The sequence below is a fragment of the Podarcis bocagei genome (assembly GCF_964188305.1).
Source record: "Podarcis bocagei genome assembly, chromosome: 3".
In the NCBI taxonomy this organism is placed as follows: domain Eukaryota; kingdom Metazoa; phylum Chordata; class Lepidosauria; order Squamata; family Lacertidae; genus Podarcis; species Podarcis bocagei.
In genome coordinates this window covers 88,607,941-88,625,951 of record NC_138127.1, presented here as the reverse complement: position 1 = coordinate 88,625,951, position 18,011 = coordinate 88,607,941, and the positions used below count along the sequence as shown (strand labels likewise).

The 18,011-nt window shown below is 40.6% G+C and overlaps 1 protein-coding gene and 1 long non-coding RNA gene across 3 annotated transcripts in view; one reads left to right on the top strand and one right to left on the bottom strand.

Annotated features, from left to right (window-relative positions):
• Positions 1 to 14,879, bottom strand: part of PLEKHH2 (pleckstrin homology, MyTH4 and FERM domain containing H2) — a 70,320-nt gene extending 55,441 nt beyond the window's left edge. Inside the window, exons 1-2 of the mRNA XM_081188401.1 lie at positions 14,766 to 14,879; positions 9,060 to 9,189 (exon numbers count right to left, since the gene is read on the bottom strand). Of these exons, the coding sequence (XP_081044527.1) occupies positions 9,060 to 9,182 (123 nt within the window). The 5' untranslated portion in view covers positions 9,183 to 9,189; positions 14,766 to 14,879. The remainder of the gene's footprint in view (positions 1 to 9,059; positions 9,190 to 14,765) is intronic.
• A 420-nt stretch (positions 14,880 to 15,299) lies between these two features.
• Positions 15,300 to 17,777, top strand: LOC308583913. 2 transcript variants are annotated; one of them, XR_014006487.1, is made up of 2 exons: positions 15,300 to 15,715; positions 17,679 to 17,777. It is a non-coding gene; the product is annotated as an uncharacterized lncRNA (long non-coding RNA). The 2 variants fall into 2 exon arrangements; XR_014006488.1 differs by having other exon boundaries at positions 15,300 to 15,776.
• Positions 17,778 to 18,011: the final 234 nt, after the last annotated feature.

Here is an 18,011-nt window from a genome sequence, read left to right as displayed (position 1 = left end):
CTGTCTCTGAAGATAGTTTGGAAACTTCAGCTAGTGCAGAATATTACACCGATCCTGGCTCAATTGTACTGGCTGCCAATCAGTATCTGAGGCCAATTTAAAGTGTCCCTTTTGACCTATAAAGCCTTAAACAGCTCAGGACCACAATACATCAAGGACTACCTCTATCCATAGGAACCTACCCAGATCCTAAGATCATCCTCTGAGGCCCTTCGTTGTGTGCCTCCTCCACAAGAGGTCTGGAGCATGGCAACACAAGAACAGGCCTTTTCTGCAGTCCCCATTTGTGGCGAGGTTTGGCTAGTGCCTTCACCATACACCTTTAGGCGCCAGGCAAAAATGTTCCTCTTCAACCAGGCCTTTGGCTGACTGATATCCAATGCCCAAACTCGGAACTATGGTTACATATATATCATACTTAGTAAAACCATCGTTAAAGACACAAAAATGAGTCAGATTTTTTAACATACAACTAAACTCAGGAAATTACTACTCTACATCTGACACTAATCAAACAATTCTCTGTGAGTTATTTTTGTTCCAACAATGAACAGAGAAAAGCCACATGTGAATAAATATCTAATGCCTTAAGGAAAAATAGTTCAAAAGCAAAGGCGATCAGCTTCCCTGCAGTCTCTTCCGTAGAACACTCTATACTATTTCACAGAGTTCAGCTGAAAGTCTTTAGACTTTATTTAGAAGCATTTTTGTTTCTACTTATCCCACAAACTGTATCATATTTTATTCTATGTTTATGACTTACATTCAATCAGATCTTCAAATATTTGCTATCAATTTTCTCCAGTAAGTACAGTTGGGTGACTCAACTAGGTAAGCAAGATTGCAATACTTTAATAGGCGATGGTCAGTCTAGGGTCTTGAGATCAACTTTCTCTTTTTCAATATTTACATGGCAAATTTCTATTTCGATATACATTAAATAATGGGAAATGTTGTCAGAATTGGCTCCTGCCAAATTACTAAGGGTTGAATTGTAAGAGCTGGTTAAGAAATGCCAAGACTGGGAAGAATTAAGAGATAAGGCAACTGTAGGTAGTCCCTACAAATACAGTGGTACCTCGGTTTTCAAACGAAATCCATTCCGGAAGACCGTTCGAGTTCTGAAACGTTTTGAAAACTGAAATAGAAGCCTCAAAACAGAAATCTCAATACGGAAAACTCAATATGGAAGCTGCGTTTCCGGTTCGACTTCCGAGGTGCGCTCAAAAACCGAAGCATTTACTTCCAGGCTTACGGTGTTCGAGTTCTGAAACGTTTATTAAGAGAGACGTTCAAAAACCAAGGTACCACTGTATATTACTTCAGCTAGAGTACAAATCACATATTTATCATTATTGTTCATTTTCATGGAAGGCAGTCAAGAAAGCTTATAAACATGGATTTCACAGGAAGACAGAAAACTCCAAATGTACACTGGGATTCTAAGGGAGCTGCAGTTCACAGCTTATGTGGCTCTGAATTGATAAGTAAAGATGTATGGGCCTTAATCTGGCCGCTAGACAAACACAATGGCCAACATATAATGTCAGGACAGTTGCTGGTATAGTTACATATCTCCTCTGCTGCACTGGGATGTACCACAGCGTCTACAAAGTCTGAAGCAAATTCCTTTCATATTAATCAAAGCGAAAAGCAAAGCAAAGCAGACTCTATATCCATCTCTTTGCCTGACCGCATGAGTGTGTCCCCTTGAGATAGGGAGTGAAGGAATGAAAAGCCTCATTCCCCCTTTGCCCTTCTCCACAGCTTCCTTGACAAGTTATTGTGCACACAGGAATTTGGCAGGAAAGGTTCAATTAAGGACAGGTGTCAGGGTTTGTGCTGAAGCTTCAAGGTTTTAACATTCTTCCCAGGTTCTCCAGAGGAAGTTCCAACAGCGCCTGACCTTTACTAGGTACTCTACCCTTAGCTTCTTCTTGCCAGTTTGTATAAAGTACAGTTGTACCTTGGATCTCGAGCACCTTGGCTCCCGAACAAATCGGCTCCCGAACGATCGAAACACAGAAGCGAGTGTTCTGGTTTTCGAAAGCTGAATGTCTGGCGTGGCTTCTGATTGGCTGCAGGAGCTTCCGGCAGCCAATCAGAAGCCACACTTTGGTTTCCGAACAATTTGGAAGTCGAACAGACTTCCGGAACAGGTTCCGTTCAACTTCCAAGGTATGACTGTACCTCTGCCATTGAGAAAGTGAACATTGGGATACATCAGGTGTTTTTACCAGCATTAGCAGTTACTCTCTCCTGCCAAGCATGACCACACTCATACCTAAACAGTGTCTTCATAAGGTCAACCAAGTTTGGTGACAGATTGGGTTATCACAAATTAGTACAAAAGCTTAGGCAATTAGAAGACCTGCAGTTTTACAGTTCTTCAGTTTTGATACACAGACCAGTGAAATGGAAAAACCAAAAGAGAGAGAAAAGATAAAAGCTTTCTTACTGAGAAAACTTCTGCTTTATACTACACTATGCTCTCCGACAGCACTGCCATTTTCCATTGTGCATTATTCCCTTACTCCCCAAAGACTGATATCATTTTTCATCCACTCAGATTCCAACAGAGTATTTAAATTACATGATCTCCAGAAGACGTCTTGTGTGGGGCTGTTCAATATAATATTTACTTTTTGCTTAAGAGTGAAATTGGCACAAATTTCCTCCAACAGCCAATGCTGTCATTCTACAATATGCAGCTGCTCTGTCACGATCTTAGTCTCAGATGTGTGCCAGTACCTACTGTACATATTTATGTATTCCTTTATTTTTTGCCAATTAACCCAGCAAAAGCACTGAAAATTCACTGGAATGATTCTATTTCTCAGAATGAGCCATTTTAATTACCATCATATATCAAATTCCAGCCGTTTTGATCCAGCAGAAAACACCAGACACTCCAGTTAATGTCACAATACAGTGTTACTTCTCTTTGCCAAGATCCTTTAAAATAACATTGCACTCCAAAATTGATTCTACAAACACGTCACTACAGGGTTCCATGTTTATTCTGTAACAATAATTTTCAGATCAAGTTTACTTTAAAAGAATTTGTGCTTTCTAACAGCTGGGCTTAAAACTCTGCAGTCCTGAAAGTCAAGAGATGCTATTTCTCCTGTCATTAGCTGCATCAACAAAAATTCTGCAGGCCATCTAGTTCCAAAAACAACAAATATGCCCCACTCTACTGTGTATTTGAATTATTCCTTAATATAGTCTATACCAGTAAATGAAGAGACAACCAATTTTTAAACACTTCATCTGCATTAATGAAAATGTGATATTATTTGTTCCTGTCATGCTTCTAGTGAGTGATAAAGGTAGGAGCCTTATCACACAATAGCCTCCTCCTTACCCCAATATTATTAAATTAAACAAATATTTAACATTTACTGCATTATACAAATATAGCAATAAACTATAATGACATTAATCATTTTGGCCATTAGTCATTTTTATTAATTAGCATCTTTTTATTAATATGTAGATGGCTTCTTCAGTTTTTGCTGATGTTTGGAGGGAAAAAATTGATTAGCAACTTTCTTTGTTCATATTGTTCCCAAATGGGTCAGTGCCCATGGATGTTAACTAGACGGTTGCTGGTTCGAGCAGTGGGTTGGCCCCTTTCAACTCTACGATTTTTTTATTATGATTTTACAAAACTCCGTTTTTATAAAACTTCTCTACCTGGTTACTCAAAGGAATTTCTCTTTACAGGCAACCAGATTAATGGCTATGTATAGAAGCCCATGCTAAACCATGCAAGGGACTTTGCAGGGAATCTAAGGTGAATGAAGGCCCCATGGCCTCTTGTATCAAGTTATAAAAGCTATCAGGCTATCTCAAGTCTTTAAATAGTCAAATGAGGTAGAATTAGTCAGCTGCTTTGCTCCACTTGCCAGACACAGGATGCTACTTCAGCTATTGTTGTGCAAGCAGAGGTTTTATACTGAAATAGCTAACACAACATAAGTCTCCAAGTTATTTAAGTTTCTGAACAATGTGCATTAAAGATGCAAAATGGATTGCCAAAAAGCAGAGGCAAACATGCCAAAGTTCAACTCTTCAAGCTAATTATTAAGCAAACATTTTTCTCCAAATTTAGTCATAAGACTCTCCTATAGCTAGCAATAATATATTACAAATATTTCCAGCCTCCCTCCCTCTCTTCTCCACTTACCAAACACTTTTCCTTTACCAGTTCTGGGTTTTGTTTTGTTTTTATAAGGTATAAGGATAGAAATGCCAAATTACCCCCTCACCATTTCCTGTTTTTACAACCATCCTTCAGTAAACAACTATTATTGAACACATACTAAAACCACAAAAGGAGCTAAATACATATTTTTAAACATGTATAAATGGCACTTCTGTCATACTTCATACCAAATACACTCTTCCCAAATGCCATGCTGTCCCCAGGTGGGAAAGGTAATAGAAATGCTAGGTAAGAGAAGTTGGAAAAGAAATTATGAAGAATTATGAATTATGAAGAGGAAAGTTGAGACAGTCTCTTTATAATAGTACTCATGTCCATTATTTAGACCATAGGTTTCTTGAAGGCAGGGGCTTGCCTTTTCTGCTTATTTATTTAAATATGTTTTCCATTGCATTTTTTTGACATATACAAGTCCATAAGCTGTATGTTGCTAATGCATGCTGCTTCCAGTGAGCTGGAGATGGCTTACAAATATTGTCTCATAAACTAGCAAAGATCTAAAACAATTCAACAGTTAGATAACAAATACTGTTAATACAGAATGGAATTCAGAAAAAAAACCAGAAAATACACTGCCCAACCAATGTACGTTCACATTATAAGCAGATTTATAACAAAGCCGATTTAAATATCACGTGTGAAAATTATCTTCATCTCTGACTGTAGTCCTAGAAATAATTGTTTCTAAAGGCCATTCCCAGAACAGCTTTAGAGTACATATGTACTTATTCCCAGCTGTCTTCTCTTTTAACCATCCTGGCACATACAAGAACCCCAGAAGGAAAAAGTCTATCTACACAATTCATTGCTGATACAACCAGATTACAAAATCACCTTGTTCTGAGATTATACAAACAGAAACTATTGCTCCTGCTTAGAACAGGTCTGTTGTCACACGATTTTAGCGTGTACTAGTGCCACACATGGGGCAGGCTGCAGAGGGGTTCAAACAGATTTAACCCTTTCTGCTGATGTTTCCTGCTTAAAATTGAAAACATTGCTACAGTTACCATCTTCCCAGTATACCTATGCAGTACTAAACTGCAGAGGTGTGCATGGGGAAGGACAGCAGGTGCAAATTTTTGCCCCCAATTCTCATCTCTAGTAGGAAAGGTAAAGGTAAAGGGACCCCTGACCATTAGGTCCAGTCGTGGCCGACTCTGGGGTTGTGGCGTTCATCTCACTTTATTGGCCGAGGGAGCCGGCGTACAGCTTCCAGGTCATATGGCCAGCATGACTAAGCCGCTTTTGGCGAACCAGAGCAGCGCACGGAAACGCCGTTTACCTTCCCGCCGGAGCGGTACCTATTTATCTACTTGCACTTTGATGTGCTTTCGAACTGCTAGGTTGGCAAGAGCAGGGACCGAGCAACGGGAGCTCACCCCGTCGCGGGGATTCGAACCGCCGACCTTCTGATCGGCAAGTCCTAGGCTCTGTGGTTTAACCCACAGCGCCACCCGCATCCCTAGTAGGAAAAGAGACCAAATAAATGTTCTATGAGGACATTCCCTGCTTTCCTCTGTACTATTGTGCTAGGAAGATCGTTTTTCTTTTCCGATTGGTAGGAAATGGAAAGAGGAGTCTTCACAGCTCTTGGTCTGGGGGAATCAGGAAGATATTGCAGAATTTTTTAATTATTATGTCAAACAAAATGTACCCCTTCCCCCAGATTCTCCCAAGAACCACCATCAAATAATTTAATTAACTGTTTTTCTTTTTTGGGTATATTTAAATATATTGCTGATAATCTCAAAAGTTGAGTACTTGAACTCAAGGAAACAAAATTTGACTGATTTTATATAACAGTATTTTTATCCTACTTTGGAAAGTCCAAAATAAGCTTTTAAGAATAAACCTGAAAGAACAGATTTAAACCAGCATGTGGTGAAGCTCAATTCATTGCTCAATCCATTGCTTACAAGGGGGAACTGATCCCATGGAATGGTCCAGTTTCCTCAGGACTTTTGGGCCAGTACTTCAACATCCAAGAACTATGGACTCAGAAGTGTCAGCAACAATGGGATGACCCTGTTTATGCAATGAAATGTTAGCTTTAAGTTATTTAATAGAAACTGCCTTACCATTCTTCTTTGAACTCCAAAAAGGGGATAAGGGGAATGGTGGTTAAGCAGATATGGAAGTATGCAAGAAAACTGTAAGACTAAGAGGCAGAAAGGATCTTTCCCCTGGGGCAAATGAAAATGAGTTTAACCTGATGAAAACAGATTTTTATTTTTTTTAAATCCTAATTTCTCAAAAAGACTGAATTGGCAGTGACATATATAAAATTCATATTCCTATTCAGGAAACAAATTGGGGTCATGATGGAGAGTTCAATGAAAATGGCAATGTGAGGTATCAATGAATTAGGCAAACTTCATGCTAGGAAAATAAAACAGTCATGGTTAGGATCAGGACTTTACATACTGTACCAATTTGTTTAGTGTACAACTGAACTTCCCTTCCGCACCCCACTTTAATTAATCTTGTGTTTTGACATTCAAATTGAGAACGTGGAGTGGGTGTAAATTCCTAGATCCACCCTTAGACACATTCCCAAGGCTGCATGTTGGCAACCCGTAGAATAGATTCCCATTCTTTCATGAGTGTGTTTAAGGGTTATGTGTGAAATGCATATACACTGAAGTTCCAGAGACAGATTTAAAAATGCTCTGTTACCTGTTCTTAGTTTCACACATTGCACCCACCTCCTTCATTTCTTTTCTGTGTTCTCTCTTGGGTGGCCTCTCTGGAGTTGAACTCCAAAAAGGAATTTAGCACATTGCCTGTTCCACTGGACTACAGTCTGGCCTAATCCTATAGTAGTATTTAACCTCATCATGCCCCAACCCTTCGTTTTCCTTGATCCCTTAGCACTTGATAACAGTCTATAGTGAATGAACTGGGTCAGATTTCACCAATGTCATATATGCCCTAGCTCCTGATAGAGGAAAGAAGTGACAACACTGTCACTTTGGTACTTTGTGTATTAGGTGAACTGTGACAAAAACATGTGTTGTAGAAAAGGGAAAGGAAATGTATTTTCCATTGTAAAATGCCAACTGCACTCAGCTTACAGAAAAACACTCCTGACATTTCCCTGAGAAGGGTGTTTTCCCTTTATTTATTTTGCAATACTTTGCAGATTCAGAAAACTCAACAGTAATAAAATAAATTCCACTTGAGCTCTACGGACAGCATAAGTATGTTACAGTAGAGGTACTTTCTACACCATTCTTTGAATTCCTATGAAGACCTCTCCCACTTGCAGCAACAGCAACTTCTGCTTAGATCTTCAACAAATTCTCTTTCTTTGCATATAACTTTTTATAAAGCACACCCTGACTAGGCATAAGGGGGGGAGGATTCAGTTTCCACTACTGAAGGTCTGTATTCCCTTGTCTGCTTCCTACTCCCACATTCTCTCCCATAAATGCTGCAAGGTCATGCTGTTAATCATCCAATGTGTGCTGACTTCAGAAAGAAACAAAAGACTGAACCTGCCGAGTGAGAATTTCTTTAAGGATAATTTTAAAAGGCAACATTGTATAGATACCACATTTGTCTCATGTTTAATAGTTGGGTTTTTGAGGAAATTCTTACCAACTATTTCTCATCTGTGCTTGTGCTGACAAGACATTAAATCAACCTGTAACCTTCTAGATATTGCTGGACTACAACTCCCAACATCCCTAACCACTGACCATGCAGGTTGTAGCTGGGAGGGGGCCACAGGTTCGGCACCCCTCTATTAAATTTCTCTCAGTGATAAGTTTTGCCTTCAGACATAGATACTGCAGCTTATCTTGTTTGTTTTGCTTGATAGGTCAGGGGAGTAGATTCATTCAGGCACATCCTTTACACCTTGGAGACACAAGTCTTTGTCTGTTTGAATCATACAGTATTGTGGTCTGCCAGCAAAAAAGGATGGGAAATATTCTCCCTATAGCTTTCTTAAACCAACATGTTTAGTCTGTATGAGAAATGGAAGGGACTCATGAGCTTTTTCTGCACCCCTGGTATAAAGAGGCCTTTCTTATTTCAAATATTATTTCAGTTATTTATGTGAAATTAATTACATTTTCAGCACTTTGCTGATTTTGCATTGCTCACTGTTCTCCCCTATATTCCCTGCCAACTGGAACAGCAGCAGACCACCCTTGCAGTCCAAATGGCTATATAAAAACCTATCTGTGAAACAGGAAATTCTATACAAATCAAATATCCTTAACAGCTAAATGTTTGCAAACTTATTTTAGCTTCAGAACACACACACACACACACACACACACACACACATTTACAATGAACTGTTATTGTCCATGACAAGAAAAAATGCTCAACTGTCTACTGTCAGATGCAGCTCTACTTGTACGAAAAATGTAAGCATGATGAGTCGTGTCAGAATATGATTGTGTGTTCAAATGAATATATTCTTAAAAGAACTGTATTGTGGAAAGACAGCATTCACATTCAGATACATACACATGCTAATAGTCATTGGAAAGTGTACCAGTTCCTCATTCAGCAACTGATATGCATGTAGGATTCTAATTTCACACCTGAATCTTCTTAGTTTGATTGAGACTGTACACCACCATAATCCTGCTTCCTATATAGAACAGTATTTCTTCTTAAAAAACCACATATATTTTCTTTAGGAATAAATATATTAATAAGAGGACACTTGAATAAAAGTCTAATGATTACCACAGCCAGATAAACCTGATCACACAATAAACATCTATTAAGTTATTTGGAACATGATTTAATTATAGATTCTTTAAAAACAATAACTTTTATTTTATTAAGACGGTTTAAGACCTACCTTGTCTGCTAACAACTCTCTAATTTTGCTTGCTTGGAGGCGAAATTTCATCAGCTGGGATTCTAGAGCTATGCATCTTTCTTTCCAGTTTATAGTTCCCTCAAACTCTAGCAGCTCTGCCATGTTTATGCTGTGAAGGGGGAAAACAAGCTATTTAATATTCCATATAATTGTTTCTTCATTCTTATACACATATAGAAGGTGTTCCTAAATATCATAAAACACAGCATAGTAAACATGTTTACTCTGTGGTAAGTTCTACCAAGTTCAATGTTTGCTCTCCAGTATTATTATTATTAATAATAATAATAATAATAATAATAATAATAATAATAATAATTTTGTATACATCACTTCATCTGTAGATCTCAGGGTGGTTCACAACATAAAAATACAGTGCGTTTAGGACTACAATTTTAATTTAACAACTTCAGTAATATCCAAAGAGAGATCATACATATATAACGTTCCAGTGTTTGATCTCAACTTATTGAGTTGGGGCTAGGTACAAATCTTTCCCGTAAAATCATTTTGCAAACCGATAAGCTCCACTGACAAGAGATGGATTAGGAAATATCACCCATTTATTACTCTGGACATTTCATATCCAAACTGCAACTTTAAAAGATCCAGTTTAACTAATTAATGTTTCTATTATTACTTATTAGACTAGTTACACAAAGGTCTCCAAGCAACTTACAGCATATTTAAAAACATGAGCATAAATACATTATAATATCAATACATTCACACAAAAACGCATGAAATTACAAAATTCACAAAACAAACCTCCATAACAGCCATAGAAAAGCTTTGACAAGTTACCACTATCCAAATAGAGTTGTAGCTGAGCCAACAGCCTATGCTGACGGAAGGCACTCTGTGCTGCGGTACCTGTGTCTCCTCTGAAAGCAAACCCCCCACACTACAAACACACTCCTATTTAATGGATATTTACCACTTTTTAGCAAAATAAAAAATCTCATGAAACAGTTTACAAACTGCATTAACAGACTCAAGTAAATATAGAACGACAATTTTCTTGGTGAGCCACTGAAAGCCAAGGTGAAAAATAGATCTTTATGGCTCTTTTAAAGGTATTGAGGGATCACGCTTGCCAGATATCACTTGTTACTATCATGAAACCAACGAGAAAAAGACAATCAAGATAAACAACTATTGGCTGAAAGAATGTTTAATTATCTACCACATTATTTACATGTACAACAGTTTTCAATATTTTCCAACAAAAACTGTTATAGGGTTAACGCCTAGATTATTTAGAACTTGTCAGTTATTTATCTATTTAAAGCATTTTGGCTCTTTAGTAAAAAAAAAAGTTACTTAGCTAGTCTTACTTCTAAGGGCATAAACATGCTTTGCACTGTAAAACAACTAGTCAGTGCTGTTTTCTGTTCAGGTAGATAAAAATAAAATTCCATTACAGTGGTACCTCCGGTTGCGCACGGGATCCATTCTGGAGCTCCAGTCGAATCCTGAGCTGTGTGTATCCTGAGATGCCGCTTCTGCGCATGTGCGTGGTGCATAGAGCGCGTCCTGCACATGCGAGCGTGTCGAAACCCGGAAAAATACTTCCGGGTTTGCTGCGCACATATCCCGAAGGATACGTAACGGGAGGTGAACGTAAGTAGAGGTACCACTGTATGCATCAGGCCTAGCAAAAGTTTGGAACATAAGCTCTACTTTCCACCTTTCACTTGGCTGTAACCAGGGGCACTTCTAGGAACTAAATAACACAACAGACCCTTAACACATTTGCATATGCTAGTCATAATAACAATAATTTTATTATTTATATCCCGCTCATCTGGCTGGGTTGCCCCATCCACTCTGGGCGGCTTCCAGCACATATAAAAACATAATAAAACATCAACCATTTAAAAACCTTCTGAAACAGGACTGTACAGTAATTCATATGTAAAGATGAAAGTTTAAGTCTTCAATCAAATTAAGATGGTGGGGGTTGTGGGTCTTACTTGAATTGCACTTTACAGCACACCCAGAAATCTTGCAAGCATAGATGTCAACTCCTAGGGGTTGAGGTCCTTTCAGCCCCCCATAAAATATTTGAGGGGGGCATGGCCCCACAAAATTGATGGGCATTGGCATTCAAATGGTGTGCGTGCTGCATCATGTGATCGATTCTGTGGGGCAGGGCTGATTACCTGACACCCTCTCCCCCATATTTTATTCAAGTTGGCACCCCTGCTTGCAAGCAAAGTAAAATATTAATTATTATTTTTTTGATAAATGGGGATGCAGGAGGTTTGAGGCCCAGTACAAAGGACCTGGGATTTGGGTCCCCTCCTAACAGCACTTCTGCTATAAGAGTACTTCATTTCAACATTTGCCAATACAATTTGGATGAATCATCTCCTCTTTCCTCTTTTAACTTTCCCTTCTGAGTTTTTGTTTGTGTTAATTTCATTTGTATTGTTTTCTTTTTAAAATTGAGTTCTAAAGATCTCAAGGATAATTACCAAAAACAATTGGTACCACTTACCAACAAATAGTATCAAGAATGTTTTTGGCTTTTCAGAGCTTCTACATAGGTGGAAACTGAAGTTTGTGGAAATAAAGCAGGCATAAGCAAACTTGGCCCCCCCCCAGATGTTTTGGACTACAACTCCCATCATCCCTGACCACTGGTTCTGTTAGCTAGGGATGATGGGAGTTGTAGTCCCAAAACATCTAGATGGTCGTGTTTGCCTATGCCTGGAATAAACTTTCTGCAGATGTCCCAGTGAATATATGAACATGACAAACAGGGTAGAATTTTTCAGTGTTCAAGCATTTAACTGAGATATAAATATGATATCACTCATATAAAGCTTGAAATTGACCCTATTATTGTGAGGGTTTTGTTAGTTATAATTCCAGCAAATTATTTGCTTTGCATTTTCCAAAAAGCAAAGGATTATGGAAATATTTGCTGGCACAATATATGCTGTTTACAATTGCACTGAATGATCTTATTTATGAGTCAATGACTTCCCGTCTCTTGTTCAATTCCTCAAGGGAAAATAAATGAGTTCATCACTTTGGCTGGGCTAAGTGTTCTGATTCAGCATTGTGAACCTACACACATTTTCCCTCCTTTTCTTTTTTAAAGTAAATAGTTTTTATAAACCAACAGTGCAGTCCTATATATGCTTACTCAGAGGTAAGTCTTATTACATTATGTAGGGCTTACTCCCTTGTACAGGATTCTAAATTTAAGTTCCTTAAACATTAGGTTACAAGTTACGGCATGATACAATAATTCTGACAAATCTGTTTCAGCTAAGATCTTTATATATACTGCAAGGATATATATATAAGAATTAAATATTTTATTTCTGCTTGAATATATTGGGATGGTTTAGCTGTCATGATATTGATATGGGAATTCATTTTCATATTTTACATTAAACCATGTGGCATTATGCAGTGGGCTAATATTTTGCAAAAACATGCATTAACTGATCATATAAGGCATCAGAATGCAAAGGAAGCAGATCCAGACTTGAAGATCCACCAACCTGAAACAGGAATGGAACTGTCAGTAACTCTATAAATGAAAGTTTATAGCCAGAAGGGAGTGACAATTTGTTCCTATTTAAATTGCAGGAAAAGCATCCAATTACTTCAGTGAGGTCAGGGTTTTTCCCAAAATACTCTCCCAACACACAATGTAAACAAACAGAAAATAGAAGAACTTTTCATTATAGTAGGTCATTTCCCCCCATTTAGCAAGAAACACATCCTTTTCACATGAGGGGATATTAAAATGTGATTTAAAACACACCTCTTTAAAATAAAGTATTGCATTTCTAGCATTCCACACAGAAAACTGGAAGTAGAAGTTTTAATTTGCTACCTGCAAGCTATCTGAAACCATAAGGTAGTAATATGAAATGTAGATGATTGCTCAGTGGTGTAACACTGTGGCATTTAAGTTCATGGCAAGGATTTGTCCATGCAGAAACTTAAGATACCACTAGCTAACACTTTTCTTATTGCTGACTCTTGAGTACCCTGTCATATACGGTACATGGAAATATATAATGGAACGATAACCAAGTGGTGATTACCTACTTCTACTGCAGGCACTTAAATGCACTGTTTTGTTTTCGTATACAAACTTGATGTCGTGGGGCATCCCTGATTGATCCTGGTCGATCGTGTGATCCTGAGATATCCCCCCCCCCAAAAAAATCTGGATTTTGGTAAAGCAGTCTGTGATGTTTTATAAACTTTATATACTACCCAATAGAGACTCAATGAAAAGGGTATGCCATATCATTCCTTGCACTGGGCTCCTTTAAATTTCCCTGCAATTGCAGCTTTCCCCTTATCATAAAGCAAGAGATCATTGACCATGTTCCCAGCTCAAGTACAGTTCAGAGTTCTGGGAGTTTGGCCAGCATGAGGAGCAGAAGAATCTCGGGGGTGGGTTTTCAGGGTGAAGGCTCTGTACACTGCAGATGGTGATGTTAAGGGCTTTCTGTGCTACTTTAGTCTCTGTTCTCTTCCCGCACAGGAGATTTAGTCCTTAAAATATTTACATACTGCTATTCATTAAAGAGAAAATCAGAGCCATTTGCAACAATTGTACATAAACCATATAAGAAAGTTAAAATCAGAAATCAGACGGTTGTGGAAAAAACAAGGTTCAAAGCTATGAAACCCGCAAAACAGTATGCTTAACAGGGCACAAATCAGGGCCAGGAAACAACCTGTTTTATCCATCAGGACTTGGTTCTGGGATAGACAAACAATTAAATAAACAGACCACCGAGCACGTACAGAGTGCCTTTCCCCTGGCCAGGGATGCCAACTTGAATAAAATATTGAGGGGCCAGGTATGACCCACCCTGCATATTCAATCACATGCATATTCAATCACATTCAATTCACACACACGCCATTTGAAAGGCAATGACCATCCACTGGGGGGGGGGGACCCTTAAAATATTTTAGGTGGGCACCAAAAAGACCTTGGCCCCTCGGAGATGGCTCCTATGCCCCTAACCACAAGTACTCCTCATGCTACCATAATGTGGGGGGCATCACAGGAGGCAGACTGTGCGCCCTTTGGGGCAGACCTGAGCCCCTGAACCTCTGACTGTGTTTCCCACCTTTACCTCCAGCATCCTTTAATGCACATATGGCAGGATTGCAGGGACTTTTGAAGCAGCTGGGCATGCAGGCAGCCCGATTTATCCCAGGCATCCAGCTCCCCATCAACAGTCTGGAATGGGAGGCTAGAACTTGACTGCCCCAGCTCTCCCCACTCCCTCCAGATGTGGGGCAGAGCTGCTTGTTCTGACGACCAGAGGCGAAGGCACTCTTTGCGCGCTCAGAGGCGCTGCTTTGGGCGCCCAGCCATTAACGTCTGAGGTGCCCACCTGATGCCCCACCACGGATAGACCAGACAGTGATTCAGAGGCAGAGAGAAAGAGAGGAAAGTTCATCCAGCAGCAGCAGCGAGGGAATTTTTATATATATAAAAAGCTTGGGAGTTCCCGCAGCTTCGCTGCTGGGCCAAGGGAAGAGCAGAGAGAAGGCGAAAGTTTGAGGGAAGAGGGAGGGAAGAGGCATGACTTCCCCCTCTCTGTCTAAAAGTCTCTCGACTTCCCCCGAAGAGGGGAAAAGGGAGGCTCCCCACCCCACCCCCCAAAAAAACTACAACTTAAGCCAAACCTGAGGAGGACGGGCGGCCTCCGCCTCCTCAACGAAGTCTCTCAGGCGCCCCTCACAAGCAGCGCCGCCGCCTCGCTTCCCAAGGCTCCCTCCGCGCCTGTCCCACCAGCACCATCCCCGCGGTCCGTGGGGGGCCGGCAGGCGGCAAGGGGCCTGGGCTGAGCGGCAGCCGCGCCGGCCATTCAGCGGGCGTGGAAGGCGGGGCTTGGGAGCGCTCGGCAGCCTCTCCGCAGCGGCCCGGGGTGGCGGTTTCTTGGGGCCGAGGGGGCAAGGAGTTGGGCAGGAACCACCACGACGTGGGGGGGGGGGGAGCGAGCGGAGCGGGGCTGAGGGAAGCAGCCGTGTATCTGCGGGACTCGCCCACGAGAGGCCGAGGGCGGGACACCTCAGTGGGCCTGCCTGCCTGCCTCCCCCGCTTTACTAGCGCGAAAGGGCTTGCCGACGCGCCGCTCTGCGCCACGCGCGCAGCCCGAGCCTGAGGAGAAATTAGGCCCTTCCTTATATAGCCCCTTCCCCGTTGAAATGAAAATCGTGTATCGTTTCTTTACCAGAAAAAAATAATCTCGAGAATGGTGGGAAGGGACCCGGAGGGTCATCAAGTCCAACGCGCTGCAAATGCGGGAGTCTTTTGCCCCACATGGGGCTCGAACCGACGACCCTGAGGTTTTAAGAGTCTCAAGCCCACACCAAGCTCCCACGTCAGTTTGGAGGGGTAAGTTGCCCAGCAAATTTTGTTGCCCGCTTTCAGCATCAGCTGAAAGGATAAATCCGAGGCAAATCGAAAGGCGGTGAAGTTTTTGTTGTCCCTGATCGTGCAACAGGGAACCGGCGACATCAAATCAATAAGAGCTACCGGTAATTAAAACCAGCTTCAGCGGATGAGGAAATGGCATTTTGAAACAACAACAACAACAACAGAGTCTTCCTCTGTAACTGGAAAGTTGTTGAAGGTGATCTAAGCATTCCCAATACATAGGAATGGTTGCACCACCAAAAAAAGCCTCTTCTCTGGTCAGCACCTGCTTTCTCACAGATGGTAGTATCATAGAATTGTAGATTTGGAAGCGACCATGAGGGTCATCTAAGTCCAACCTGCTGCAATGCATCCAACATGGACCTCAAACCCATGACCCTGAGATCAAGAGTCATGTTCTACCAACTGAGTTATATGATTCAATGGAGGGACTCGGGTGAAAATCATAAGGTTTCGGATATACAAAGGTTATATATATATATATATTATACATATATATTTTATATATATATATATATTATACATATATATATTTTATATATATATATATATATATATATATATATATATATATAATACAGATATATATATATAATACAGATATATATATATATATAACAGGCATATATATATATATCTGTATATATATATATCAGGCATGTCCAACTCCCAAGCGGCCTCGGTCCAGTATAACTGAAGGAGTGTCTCCACCCCCATCGTTCTGGCTGGACACTGAGGTCCAGGGCAGAGGGCCTTCTGACGGTTCCCTCGCTGCAAGAAGCCAAGTTACAGGGGACCAGGCACAGGGCCTTCTCGGTAGTGGCGCCCTCCCTGTGGAACGCCCTCCCACCAGATGTCAAAGAGAAAAACAACTACCAGACTTTTAGAAGACATCTGAAGGCAGCCCTGTTTAGGGAAGTTTTTAATGTTTAATAGATTATTGTATTTTAATATTATGTTGGTAGCCGCCCAGAGTGGCTAGGGAAACCCAGCCAGATGGGTGGGGCATAAATAATAAATTATTATTATAAGAGACTGCGATCTACTCCCACTTTTAAAAAAAACTGGCAGTGATCTATCCATTCTTTTTGGGGGCAGGGACATCAATCAGGATCATACAATCGACCAGGATCAACCAGGCACAGACCGTGATCGACCAGTAGATTGCAATCGACTGGTTGGACATGCCTGATATATAAGACTCTTCCTAGTGTTATGAGTTTGGCGAAGTAGGCTGTACGCCAAGACCTTTCTAGCTCCTGAATCTAGCAAGTGTTAAAATAAAAGCCAGCCTATCTTCTTGATGAGGCAATTGCCTGGGTGATGGACCATTATTAAGAGAACTAAGGAAAGGGGTTCTGTGCAAGATAGAAATGGGTACCACCCACCCACCCTGCAACAGTTAATTAGAATGAAAAGTCAGAGTTGAGTGGCAGTGAAGCAAAAAAGCAGCAGGCCAGAGAAACAGGCAGAGCAACATTTGTCTTCTGTTTGAATCCAAGGCTGTGGTTATGGGAGAAATGAGACCTTTTTGCTATGAACCCCTCAATTGTAAGCCCAGGTTATAAACCATATATCACAAAAGCACCACAGTCTCCATTGTGCCTTATTCCCAAAGGAAACACGAATCCTGGCTAAGTGTCTGAAACCCCTGGGATCTCACACCACTCGGAGATTGGGTGCCATGTAACACTCTGTACAGAATTACAGAAACTACAAATAGTGAATTGTTGTTTGTTGTCCACATGACATTGTCTTTAACAAAATGCCATTCCATATTTTGCACACACACACACCCCATTACCGTAAATCAAAATTTATCATTTCTGCAGTGGGGGCGTTGCTTACTGGTTTATTTATTTATTTTTGGTTGAAACAGTAAATCCAGATATGCAACAGCATTTTGATGAGGTCGAAACTGTGTGGACACTGCATAAAACACTTTACGCAAGAGCAGCAGCACTCAGTTCACTCTAAACTACCGTGTGAAACTCCCCGATAATGGAAATGGAAATAAAGAGTCATGGGTGGTGTAACTACAGCCAAAAATTTCCCCATTTGTGTGCAGGCATTCTTTCCTTTTCATGCAACACTGCCATTTTTATCTTGCTCATAATAAATCCTACAGACTGGTGTGCTGCTTTCTTTTTGCTTGCCAGTTCCCCAGAGTGTTGAAGACTTGAGGCCAAGAGCATAAAGAGATTTATCAATCAAACAGTTGAGAAAGGAACTTCTCAATAAAGTAGTTTCTCATTTAAGGACATTTTTATGTGATGTGTTTCTGAGTGTATTTCCCTGTTATTTTTTCCTAGGACCTTTTCTGGTTTCACTCTGGTCAGTGCCCAGCACTATATTCTCCCAATGCAAGCATTGTGCTACTCTCTGTGCCAAGTCACAGCTACAATAGGACTACAGTGGTGCCCCGCAAGACGAATGCCTCGCAAGATGGAAAACTCGCTAGACGAAAGTTTTCCGTTTTGGAGGTGCTTCGC